Source organism: Anabrus simplex, chromosome 1 (genome assembly GCF_040414725.1).
Source record: "Anabrus simplex isolate iqAnaSimp1 chromosome 1, ASM4041472v1, whole genome shotgun sequence".
Classification (NCBI taxonomy): domain Eukaryota; kingdom Metazoa; phylum Arthropoda; class Insecta; order Orthoptera; family Tettigoniidae; genus Anabrus; species Anabrus simplex.
The window spans coordinates 443,791,625-443,805,401 of NC_090265.1; the positions used below are offsets into that span (position 1 = coordinate 443,791,625).

The 13,777-nt window shown below is 37.6% G+C and overlaps 1 protein-coding gene across 1 annotated transcript in view; it reads right to left on the bottom strand.

The window, feature by feature from the left end:
• LOC136856930 (galactose mutarotase) overlaps positions 1 to 13,777 on the bottom strand; it is a 141,333-nt gene that overhangs the window by 26,976 nt on the left and 100,580 nt on the right. The window contains exon 6 of the mRNA XM_067135193.2: positions 3,916 to 4,063. Coding sequence (XP_066991294.1) covers positions 3,916 to 4,063 — 148 coding nt within the window. The remainder of the gene's footprint in view (positions 1 to 3,915; positions 4,064 to 13,777) is intronic.

Below are 13,777 nucleotides of genomic sequence, written 5' to 3' on the forward strand. Positions count from 1 at the left end.
TATATTTATTTCTCTATTCTCGAAATTCGGTTATACGAATTTCTCGATTTCTCGAAGCAAACATTTCCTCCCTTGAAGCAAAAAATACTCTGTAACTTGAATTCTGTGCAAAATTATCTGTGTAATACGGCATTTGCGGTTTCTGAGGAACAGTTAACAAGTAAAGAAAGGGTTCCAGTGAAGCTGGAAACTAATATGACGGGAACCGAAAAACTCAAACTTCTGGTGATCGGCAAAGCCTCGCTGTTTCTCGGATGTCAATTACCGATCATGTTCGGAAGCAAGCCCAGAAGTTGTGGATGGCAAGCTCCATTTACGAAACTCGGCTGCGTGCGTGGTATTGACGAAAAGTTGCAACGTGAAGGGAGGAAACGTTAACCGCAACAGACAGAAGAGACTAACGGATTTTTTCCCAAACGTGTTAACAGAGCTATGTTTCTTATTTTACTACTGCATGTACTGTATCCTGTCTTCTAAAAAATTACTATAATAAGGGTTATAATTAAAGTGATGTCGTAGAATAGAGTTTCTTTGTATATAAGTACCGGTACCGTTAAACATAATGTATTCAGTAAAAGCCCGTAGATACATACGATTTAATTATGTGCTATACAAGCTCAAAAACGGTATTCTCTACATCTCGAAAATTCGATAACTCGAAATAAAATTTATCCCCCAATGTGATTCGTATAATAGTTTCCTTTATTAGACTGTAAAATGAACGGAAATTTAATTTTATAGGTATCTTCTGAACACTTGGAGATAACGTTTGTTATGTCTTTTGGCCATAACGTGAAGAGAAAGTACCAGAAACTGCCACCGACACAACTCCCTGAAATACATTCAACTCATTAAAATTATGAAGTAAGAATTTTTAAAAATGCCGTGAAATATGCAAAACTAGCACATACAAAACAGATAGGTACGTCTCATACATTATTAACATACAACTTTGACACAGGAAAAAGCACAGAACCGGTAGAAAAAACATGTGGCATACAATTTCAACGAAATTACACACAGAAACGATGTTAATAGTGCGCGAACCACACAATAAGAAACTCATTCATTCGTCCCGATTAACTGAGTCGCTAGCACTTGCTAGCCTCTCTTGCTTGTAGGACGATTTCCGTCCCGAATCCCCAGCCGTAAAGCACACTTGCTGTTGTACCGAGCAGGAAACATGATACACGAAGGCGACGGACAATACACTCGCGAAATAAAGCATCAAATAAAAACGCTTGAAAATGAGGTTGGGTAAATTACACAAGCACATAAGAATTTATCCTAGGGTAAGAGTATTGATTGTACTGGAGGTCATATTGGTCAAAAATAGGAAGAATTAAAAATAAATTGGAAAATCGGAAGACAAGTTAAAAAATGGAAAGTTTCTGGGTAAATCGGAAGGGTTGGCAGGTATGCCAAAAGATGGCAAGTGCAAATACTTAGGTGTGAGATTTGAAAGTAATTTGCACTGGAAGGGTCATGTGGATGACATTGTTGGGAAAGCATACAGATTGTTACATGTCATAATGAGGCTATTTAAAGGATGCAAAAAAGAATTAAAAGAAAAAAGTTACTTGAGTATGGTTCGTCCATTATTGGAATATGCAAACAGTGTTTGGGATCCTCACCAAGAATACCTAATAAAAGAAATAGATAGTGTGCAGAGGGAAGCAGCAAGATTTATAACATGGGATTTCAGGAGAAAGAGTAGTGTATCAGAAATGTTAAAGGAACTTGGCTGGGAAACTTTAAGTAAGAGACTTAAAGGATTATATAGAGCCTATACAGGAGAAGAAGCATTGGGAGATATCTGTGAGAGGCTTCAGTAGGAAAATAATTATATCGGCAAGACTGACCACAAGTATAAAATTAGAAGGAATTTTAGCAGAAGCGATTGGGGTAAATTTTCATTCATTGGGAAGGGCGTGCAGGAGTGGAACAGTTTAGCAGGGGTAGTGTTTGATCCTTTTCCAAAATCTGTACAGATATTCAAGAAGAGAATAAACAGCAACAGAGAAAATAAATGAAATGTTAGAGGGCATTCGACCAGTGCGGGCTATTGTAAATAAAAAATGTGTGTTAAAAAAAATAATAATTCCATCTCCTGGTCCATGGAGTTTGGACAGCCAAAGTAGGGGACTGCCTGTAGGGGTAAAGTACAGTGGGGACTTCGAGGGCCCTGGGACCGCTACGGTAGCTGTGAAGGCCCTTCAGGAACTCTGAAAAGTGGTGGCAAAAGGGGCTCTGGTTAAGACGCAGCAGGTCGTTATGCTACTTAGGTTCCAAAATGGGTAAAAAATAAATAAGTAAATAAATGCAATGTAAATTTTGATCTTATACCAGCTGTATAGTATTATTTGAAGTAATTCCACGTAGTGTATACGAGTTGACTATATTTCAGTGGCGGCGCGTGGATAAAGCGTCTGGGGGTTCACTGCTGTCGAAAATAACGTGTTGAGATTTATTGTTACTTGATGTTTACATAGATGAAAAATAGTGGCATTGCTTGATTAGAAACGCAACTTTCCTTTGAAGGGACACGGCTACAGATCGAAGAAGTTACCAAAACAATGAAGATGAAAGACAGAGAATATGAGGTGCAATTACTTAAAGCTGATCCAATTACCTCTGATTTTGGATACGTTTCTTGCGTACAAATAACTTCAAGAACGTGTTAGGCAGACTACTGTTGTTTATGTATTGACATATTTTGCTGCTTACTTTTCATAAAAGCTCCAGGGGCTCTTAGCTGAGTCCTGGCATTGCTACCACTTACTTGCACCAGGCTCCTCACTTTAATCTATCATATCCGACCTCCCTTAATCAAGTCTTGTTCTTTTCCGACCCCGACGGTATTAGAGCACTCGAGACCCAGGGAGTGTTTCATTTACATGCCCTTCGTGGCCTTTGTCTTTCTTTGGCTGACACCTTCATTTTCGAAGTGTAGGATCCCTTCTATATTTTCTCTATGTTTAGTGTTATATAGAGGATGGTTGCCTAGTTGTACTTCCTCTTAAAACAATAATCACCATCACCACTTACTAACGAAACGTTTCATTAATTAAATAAACTTAGGCTACGCAAACCTATTGATGCTATACAAAACGTAGTTACCAAAATATTCTGGCTCATTGCGGTTAATTACATCAGAATGGCAAAATCGCCAAATAAAACCCCTCCAAAACCTACCACAAACGGCAAACTTTAACCGCGCGCTCTGACTGTACTTCGGCTAATTTCGGAACCGCTCAATGTAAATCGTGTCTGTCGCTGGTCCAGTCGCCAGCGATTCCTGGGCTATGTTTTCCCTGCTCCTCACAGCCCCTCGCCTTGTGCACCCTCCTTACGTCTCACGGCCCCGCTCGCGCAGTTCTGAAATTGAACCTCTTCGCTGGTTCCGAAGAGCAACAGTATGTTGATGTCAAAAATACCGCTACGCGCGTGGATATACAGAGCTTATTAAAGGAATAGGCTGTAATAAACCATTTTACATAGACCTATCTATTTCTAGGGGGTTCACTGAACCACTGAACATAGAGAACGCACCGCCACTGCTATATTTGTAAGTACAGGAGATATTATAAGTATAACTTTGTAAACAATATAAATTTATTAAGGATGAGCTGTGTGTTTAATAGAAAAAATTGTTAGCGTAAATTGTATAATATTGTATTCTAGGAAAATTTTATTCTCTTGTTAATCTAAAATTTAGTGCTTGACAATAATGTATTTTAGTGTACCATTTGCCACCAAGGTAGACACCTCATTTGCAAATAAGGAGATTTTGATTTGATTTTGGGTCAAAGATTTAACAGCAGACTGTCGCCCAAGATCACTGATAAGTATAGTTCTGGGATTATAACTAAAAAATATGTGTCTGTATGATAAGTGTAAGTGGCAGATTCTTACCTTGCAACAAAATTCATTTCACCCAATGGACCACGACCAATACACAAATTACTATCAAAGCCACCCCCGGGAACAACAGGCAGTAACTCTCTCAGCATCTTGGGTATTCTCAAATCAAGGTATGTCCCACCAACATCCCCAAGCAAACCTGAAAGAAAGAATTAAATAAAATCAGAACAAAATTCATGGCAGTGATACAGTTACTTAAAAATTGAGTTTCACACAAACTTGTTAACATTTTATATGCTGATAATACCCATGCTTTGAAGGACACATCCAACATACATCATACTGTAATACAGGCATGTCAAGGTTACAAGCTGACTGGCAGGTCTGTCAGCTCGTATTTTTAAAGGACTTTCCAAATACCAAGTTTCTTGTCTCTAATATGTTAAGTTTTTGACATATAATGTAGATATAGCGGTACACATTTTAAAACTTCACCCGCTTTTCCAATTCTTTTCAGCCCCTTCACTGGATTTTCCAAAAAAAAAAAAAAAAAAAAAAAAAAAAAAAAAAAAAAAAAAAAAAAAAAAAGTGTTTCATTACTTTTAAAGGAGATTCCAAATACCAGTTTTCATGTCTGTACATCTATAACACCTTCAGTTTTTGAGATAAAATGTATACTCATGAGAATAATTCAACTTATTCTTCTTCACTTCTTTCCACCCCTCTCCCGCCTTAAGTGGACTTTCCGAAAACAAAAAATATGTGTTTCTTTATTTTGAAAGGAAATTCAAAACACCAACTTTCACATCTGTAACAGCTTCAGTTTTTAAGATACATAAACATATTTTAACTCCGTATTTACTTATTTTCAACCCTACACCCCTTACATCGATTTTCTGAAAAAAACAAATTCCCATTTCTTTATTTTTAAAGGAGATTCCAAATACTAATTTTCACATCTGTCACATCTTCAGTTTTTGAGATATAAGTATCCTCATAAAAGTAATTCAACTCCTTTTTCAACAACCCCCCCAATTTCCTACCCTTTAAGTTGATTCTCCCCTCTCCAAAAGTGCGTGTTTATTTTTAAAGGAGATTCCAAATACCAATTTTAACATCTTTAGCTTTTGAGATATAAGTATCCTCATACAAAGAATTCTACTAATTTTTCAATTCATTCACCCCCCTTAAATGGATTTTCCGAAGACAAAAGAACACGTGTTTCTTTACTTCGAAAGAAGATTACAAATACAAATGTTCATGCCTCTAACATCTTCAGTTTCTGAGATCCTCATTAAAAAAATTCAACTCCTTTATCATCCCAGCCTGTTAAGTTGACCCTATCCCCCCCTCCAAAAAAATGCATGTTTCTTTATTTTTACAGGAGATTCCAAATACTAATTTTCACGTCTGTACATCTTTAGTTTTTGAGATAAGTATCCTCATACAAAGAATTCAAATCATTTTTCTAATACAGTCCCCCCCCTTAAGTGGATTTTCCAAACAAAAAAGATTACTTGTTTCTTTACTTTGAAGGAAAATTCCAAATACACAAATTTTCATGTCTGCAACATCTTCAGTTTTTGAGATATAAGTATCTTCATGAAAAGAATTCAACTCCTTTTTCACTCCGCCGCTGCCATTAAGTTGGTTTCCCCTCACCCAAGAAATGCGTGTTTCTTTATTTTTAAAGTAGATTCCAAATACCAACTTCCACATCTGTAACCTTCAGTTTTGAGATATAAGTTTCTCCAGAAAAAGAATTAAATTTTTTTTACTTTCTTTCACACTCCCCACTCAAGTGAATTTTCTAAAACAAACAGTACCCGTTGCTTTAAAAGAGCTTCCAAATACCAATTATCACGACTGTAACATCTTCAGTGTTTGAGATATATGTATCCTCGTAAAAGGAGTTCATCTCCGTTTTCATCCCCACTACCAAGTCGATCCCCCCACCCCTTCCCCAAATGCGTGTTTCTTTATTTTTAAAGGAGATTCCAAATACCAGTTTTCATGTTTGTAACATCTTCAGATTTTTGGGTATACATACATACATTAGCTGATGTACCCATGCTTCGCTACGGGATTCTCAGAAAGACTGGCCTTGTGATTTTCCTAATTGAAGTCAACATGTGTCATTACAAAAACGTCAGTAGAAAAGTAGTGATTAAAAGCAATGTTATCATATAAAATACTCGATCAAATGAAAAAATGCACATTTTCTCACTTTTAATGAAAAGTACTATGGTGCCGATCTAATAGTTCAAAGTTCCTGAGCTGGAATGACCAGGCCGACAGAATATCAAAAGACTTATTCTTCTCAACTACATTAACATTAATGCATATATGCCCAATTCCACACCTCATCAAGATTGTGAATTTTCGACTTGTATCTACGTTCTTGAATAGTACAAAGAATACTAAAAGACTTCTTCTCATATATTCCCACAGCTAAGTGAACAAAAGTGTTTTAAGGAAATTCTGAAAACAATTTTTTCATAGTGTCAAACTTCTATGTTTTAAGACCATCTTTAAAATAACTGTGTTTCAAATAAATTGCCCTACATGCGATATGGCTGAGATGACCTTTAAATAGGTCGAAACTAGTCCCATTAAATGTTTATTTTATAAACACTATTTCTGATATTCTTTGGATCCACTTTGTTCAACTCTAGGTATTCTGAAAGACGTCAAGCTTGTGGAAATGTTTTGGGTACATATTACTACCTCCTTGAAGAGAGAAGCGGATCCCAATGGTCCAGTAGTCTATCCAAACATCTGCCTAAAGATAACCATCTAGTAGTACATACTTCAGAATTTTCTTTGCCTCTAACCGGGCGAGTTGGCCGTGCGCGTAGAGGCGTGCGGCTGTGAACTTGCATCCGGGAGATAGTAGGTTCGAATCCCACTATCGGCAGCCCTGAAAATGGTTTTCCGTGGTTTCCCATTTTCACACCAGGCAAATGCTGGGGCTGTACCTTAATTGGGAACATGCATCATTTTCAAAAATATATTTTTTGAAAAGTACACCAATGAAATAGTACGTAAACGTATTACATTGTGGTATGTTGCCTTGTTTTCTACCATTAAAAAAATATTTAATAGTGCCTTTCCGCAAGGCGAGTGAAACGGCCTCTGACGTAAGCGGCGCGCTGTGACGTCACGATCCAGTACCGCATGGAGCTCTACCAGCCGTTGTGCATCAGCCGTTGCTAAAAGCCGATTGTTTATTATTCATGATCGCGAATAACTTCGAAATGACAGAAGAAAGGTTCAAAACAGCACAGTCAGACAATCTAACATGTATAGATGTCATTATTCTTGAAAAATGTGACTTTTGTGGCCGCAGAAATTAGCGGATAACAAGCAAGTTTGTAAGTGGCGTCTTTTATATACGTGCAATGTACTGTAACCCATAGTATTAGGATAACAACGAACCTGGATAGATATCACATCACTTTCAACATTTCCTTCTAGACTGATTTCCCTATTAAAGAATAACATTACATTTTCGGGCTTTCAGCATTAGTAAAGTAAGAAATCGGATTTCAGCACTAACATAAACATATAGGTAGCATTATAGTACTAGTCCGCTTCTGTGGTGTAGTGGTTAATGTGTGCCACTCCCGGAGGCCCGGTTTCGATTCCCGGCTCTACCATGAAAGTTGAAAACAAACAGTACGAGGGCTGGAACGGGGTCTACTCAGCCTCAGGAGGTCAACTGAGTAGAAGGGTTTCGAATCCCACCTCAGCCATCCTCGAAGTGGTTTTTCGTATTTTCCTACTTCTCCTCCAGGCACCTAAGGCCACGGCCGTTTCCTTCCCTCTTCCTTGTCTATCCCTTCCGATCCTCCCATCCTCCAACAAGGCCCCTGTTGAGCATAACAGGTGAGGCCGCCTGGGCGAGGTAATGGCCCTCCTCACCAGTTTCCTCACCATACTCAAAGTTTCACGTTCCAGGACACTGCCCTTGAAGTGGTAGAGGTGAAATCCCTCGCTGAGTCCGAGAGAAAACGAACCCTGAAGGATAAACTGATTAAGAAAGAAAGAAAGAAGGAAAGAAAGAAAGATGATAGTACTGTAGGTCTATAACCTATCATTTCTGAAAAAATATATATTTATGGTTGGGGCAACTGGCCTACCCACTTCCGGGGCCCATGAAAGAATTAAATATCTATGTGGAGGGAAAAATGTAAACATGATAAAGATAAATATGACTTCATCTAGTTTTCACAAGTTGGGCTGAGTGGTTCAGATGGTTGACGTGCTGGCCTTCTGACCCCAACTTGGCAGGTTCGATCCTGGTTCAGTCCGGTGGTAGTTGAAGGTGCTCAAATACGTCAGCCTCGTGTCGGTAGATTTACTGGCACGTAAAAGAACTCCTGCAGGACTAAATTCCTGCACATCGGCGTCTCCGAAAATCGTAGAAGTAGTTAGCGGGGCGTGAAGCCAATAACATTAATTACATTTGGCTTTTAACAAGCTGAGCATATCAGGAAAGAAAAGTGTCCTGGTGACACTTTAATCGCTCAATACAGGAATGTCTTTGGGTGCTGTGACTTTTACTTTTTTGTTTTTTTGTTTTTGCTGTTTGCTTTACGTCACACCGTCACATCTAGGTCTTATGGCGACGATGGGACAGGAAAGGCCTAGGAATGGGAACAAAGCGGCCGTGGCCTTAGGTACAGCCTCAGCATTTGCCTGGTGTGAAAATGGGGAAACCACGGAAAACCATCTTCAGGGCTGCCAGCAGTGGGGTTCAAAACCTTCCATCTCCCGGATGTGAGCTCACAGCTGCGCGCTCCTAACCGCACGGCCAACTCGCGCGGTATTTTTACCCTTCGGTTTATTGACTTGGCTTGTATAACCTAAAACTTAGGCTAAGTTGGATAATATTTTAAACACCTACATCACTATTTTCATCTGTGTGCAATTATGTTATTTATTTCATTAATATTATGATAATTATTATAATTGAGCATTGTTAACTTATAAGACCCCAACAGACAAGCATTGCTTTTGTGTAGAGTTGTACATTTGTTAAATTCACGTTGTTTCTTTTAATGATGTACACGCCTATTCTTTGTTACATTATAGAGTATTTAGATATAGCCTAAATTTCTTTACCAATTAAGCTCTTCAATAAAGACATACATAACTGTCCCATGCCAAGATATATTGGTAGAATTAGAGCTGTCAAAATGGTTCATAACCCCTTTGATTTATTATCTTGACATGGATCACCCAAAACATAGGTTAGGTTTGGAGAATACTTTAATAATCAGCATTATTTAATGCACTGTTTATTACTTTCATATTCCAAGATGTAATTGAAGCATTTAAAGAAAGCATCATACATTAAAATTTAAAGTTTTACTACTAGAACAGCTGACATGGAAAAGTGATTTGAAAATTCAAACAAATTCATATTACGTTAGAATCTTCAAAAAAATAAACTGTAGACTTTTCCGATATATCACCAGCATTTATCCGGCTCGCCAAAATCCATTTCTCCCTAGTTTTAGCGTCTTTGGAACATGTATAAACAATTTGTTTGGTATGGTATGCGATGTGCTATTGCACATCGGAACTCTACACCATTTATAAGTTTTCTGCTTCACTGTCTGCGCAGGATTCATTTTAAGTCTAAAATATACCACTCAGATTATTATCCGATGTATAGACCTCGAATTTAACCATACTAGACACTAACGTAAAGTAGAAATACGCGAAGTGTATCCTGCTTCTCACAGCACACTATGTGTTATTTCGTCTGCTAATTCAGTCAACCTGTACGATGACGTCAGACCAATGAGATCGCGTACTTGCGTGACGTGACATTTTCGTAGATTTTTATCATGTTTGGAGTTATTATTTGTACATTCTGATCACATTTTTGAATTCTGCATGAAATTTTGAATCAGATTAGCATATTTTTAATTAAAACCCCGGATCATGCATGTTCCCTATTAAGGCCACGGCCGCTTCCTTCCAACTCCTAGGCCTTTCCTATCCCATCGTCGCCATAAGACCTATCTGTGTCGGTGCGACGTAAAGCCCATAGCAAAAAAAAAAAAAAATTCTTTGCCTCTTATTTGTGCAAGTTCTGAAATTTCTTAAGATGTTCTTTTCTTTTGAAACTCTTCTCTAAGAAATAATATATATGAACAAGGATCTCATCCACTTTAAGTGGTATTCTTCCAGCACCTTTTTTCAACTGCTAGATTGATCAGTTAGGAAATGCAACCTATGATGGCAATACCTGGTTGAACTTCCCTAAGAACTGCTGAAAACCCATTTTTGTGTTTTATCATAACAGGAGCATTGTCAGAGCAGAAAGCCACACAGTTTTCAATTATTTTGTTATGAGAATTCAGCTGTGATAACATCAGGTTACCTATCTTTCGCCCTGTTGAGTCCCCATCTAACGCTGGTATGGATAGCACAGTGCTCACTACGTTTTCCGACGAAATATCATAGAATGTAACAACAATAGAATACAACTTGGCATTCGTATCATTGCTTCCATCTGTTGCCAAAGAAAATGGTCCGTTCTGAAGGCACTTAAGGGGGAATGTAATGAATTTTGTGTCAAAAATCAACTTTTTTGGAAACATGTTATTTCTAATCTATATAGTGTAATTTACATTGTGTATCAATTTTATAGTTATCGGAGGCATGAAAGTTCATTAAAAACATATTTCATATTTGCATTTTTCATATTTGAATATGGTAACCAAATGTTTAAATGCATTTTTCTCTAATATACTTTTTTTTTTTGTGGAATCTGAAGCCTTTTCTCAAAAACTATAAATTGCAGAGCTATGATTTTTTTCAGGAGTTGTTCATTACACATTGTGGACTATATGGAACTATAATTGCAATCATTACTTATTCAATTTTTTATTTATAGGGTTTTATGTGATGAAAAAATGTCTTATTTCTGCAACAATAAGTTCAAGATTTTGAAAGTAAAAAAACTAATATGCATATGTAATTTATTTTAGTTCAGTATTCATATTGTAGTGATAGCTTCATAAAGTAAAAATTTCAAAGTGTTTACTTTTTGGTCGCACCGACACAGAGAGGTCTTATGGCGACGATGGGACAGGAAAGAGCTAGAAGTGGGAAGAAAGTGGCCGTGGCCTTATTTAAGGTACAGCCTCAGCATTTGCCTGATGTGAAAATGGGAAACCACGGAAAACCATCTCAGGGCTGCCGACAGTGGGGCTCAAACCCACTATCTCCCGAATACTGGATACTGATAATACCAATATAATGGTCCGTTATTGGACATTATAAATTTTCCAGCTAACTCATTCTTGGTTGCCTGCGTTTCACCCTCGTGTGCTAAGTTGGGCTCATCAGTTGGTACTTAGCACACCTACCAAGACGCAAGGCTAGTGCATACCGTGGAGGACACTGCAACCAAGGCAACCAAGAATGAGTTAGCTGGAAAATTTATAATGTCCAATAACGGACCATTATATTGGTATTATAAATTTAATCATTCAGGACAAATATTTCATGTTCCCTATGGGAATCAACATCTATATCTACTGGATACTGGCCGCACTTAAGCAACTCCAGCTATCGAGCTCGGTCAAAGTGATTGTATCATTAGAATTCCTGTTATGACTTTCAAGCAAAAAGGACATAACTGTTAAATGTCCTATAATATTTATGTATATGCCTTACATCTAGGTCTCTAATTATATTTTTTCATTTATTACAGTTAGTTACCTGTATCTACACACAACATTTCATACCTTTAACTAAAAAACTATGGTTGTAATGATTTTTTAAGGGAAAGCTTGCATTTCCGATTACATCCCTCCTTAACTACTTCAAATGCTGCATTTTTTGCCATTTTATTTACAATGCATGTTGGTTTCGTGTGACCACAGCTATATTTCTTTGCAACTTCCGATGTGGGAAACATGTTCTTAAATAAAGCACCAGTTTGATCAGCCACACTTAAGGGCACATTGTGTTCCACCAAAAAAGAAGTAAACAGACACTTGGCCCTAATTATGTCACTGTTAAAGTTACCAGACTTGGCAAAAATGGTGTTGATTTTTTTGTTATCTTCCTTTGATTTAACATAACTTACGTGTTTACTGCATTTCACATGATTGCTTAAATCGTTTCTTCCACCATGTGCAATGTTAAGATCACATCCACATACCGTGCAAAAGGCAAATTTTCCCCCCTTTCTTGATTTTAGTATGCATGAAAAATCAACAGAATATGATTCCTTAAATGTCTGGAAGTACTGTTTCTTGTTGGATTTATTCATGAATCCTACAATAGGAATATAGTGTATGAAAATGTCCAAGAACAAATGTCTCAATATCTACTGAAACATCAAAAGGAACCTGGATCACTGAACGTCACATAAAATTATAACATAAACACTCAAGGCAGTCAAACACTTCATAAAAACATGTCAAAACACACAAAGTCTTAAACCATTAAATGAACACTACACCAACCTTGTGAACAAAGAATATGCACATTGTAAAAAACACACACACAGGTGGAACAAATGTAATTAGTCCAAGGAATACAGGAAACTGCAAAGCACGAAGTTATAACACAATAACTTGAACACTTCATTAAAATATGAACAAAGAACAACAATCACGTGGTCAAAGAATATGGGTTAAATCACAACAATCGAACGGAGCGGAACAAAGAATTTTAGGAGCAGAGCCTGTCGACACATAAGATTCACATGGAAGAACCGTTATCCCAGCTTTAAATTCCAATGACGACACAAACATCACACGGTTAAAAGTACCCATCATATCAAAGAATGAGTTATCAAATATCGTGGACTTGCCTTCGACCCACGGCAAACAATCGACTGTACGGAAGTGGGGTGATTATCGAACGTTAGCGATTCAAACTGTAAAATGCTGCAATTTCCATAAATTTTACGGATAAACCGTAAAAGTTGGCAGGTATGTGGTACGTATAGTACCTTGGTCTCCAGAACATTTATTCAATAATTTATTCTTCCCTTCTAATTAATTTTGTGGATTTTATATGGAGTCTGAGTACCCTTGTGCAGTTGATTTCCATGTGTATGGTATTTTTAGAAAGTATTTGCTTCTAGGTTTCTGTTCTCTTGGAACCTTAAATTATTCAGACCTTACTGCTAACACCGTAACTGGAATATTAGTTCCATTTATGCCTTTTCTGGAGAGATGTAGTGTTTACAGTGCACTATGTTTTCTGGTATAGGCTAGAATAAATTTGTTACTTTCAGTGACCTGTCTCAGTCTTATCTTGGCTTTGACAATATCAAATGTGACCGAGGTATGAGCAATGCTAGAAATACCATTCCTTATGCAGCCAGCCCCTGTTATGAATGGTGTAAAAATATTGCTCATAAGGTTGGTTGGTGCATGCATTTCAGTGGGCTTGGCAGACTGTTATGTAATAGCAACTTCTGGCCCAGTGAGGAAAGCAACGAGAAACTACTTCACTCCTCATTTCCCCAGTACACCTCTTCAGTGATGCCTAGGCTATCTATAACAGCTGTTGGTGGAGCTGTGGAGGATCAAACTAGCCTTCGGGCTGAGTACCCAAGAAATAAATAAATAAATAAATAAATAAATAAATAAATACATACATACATACATACATACATACTGTGACTGTATCATCACAATTAATATTACTTTAAGTTATATGCTTGGGAAGGAAGCAGGCAGCAAGCTTTCTTTGTGTGGATGTTGGGAGCAGCATCAGATTGCGCAACAGAACGCCCATCAGAGCGGCGCCTTACACACCCAGTGGGTGGCTTAGGAAACCCCGAACTAGGCACACGTCACAGAAGAAGCAACAGAAGAACACTATTTTAGCGACTCCATATTGAAAACAAATGCCAGCGTACAGCGATGCC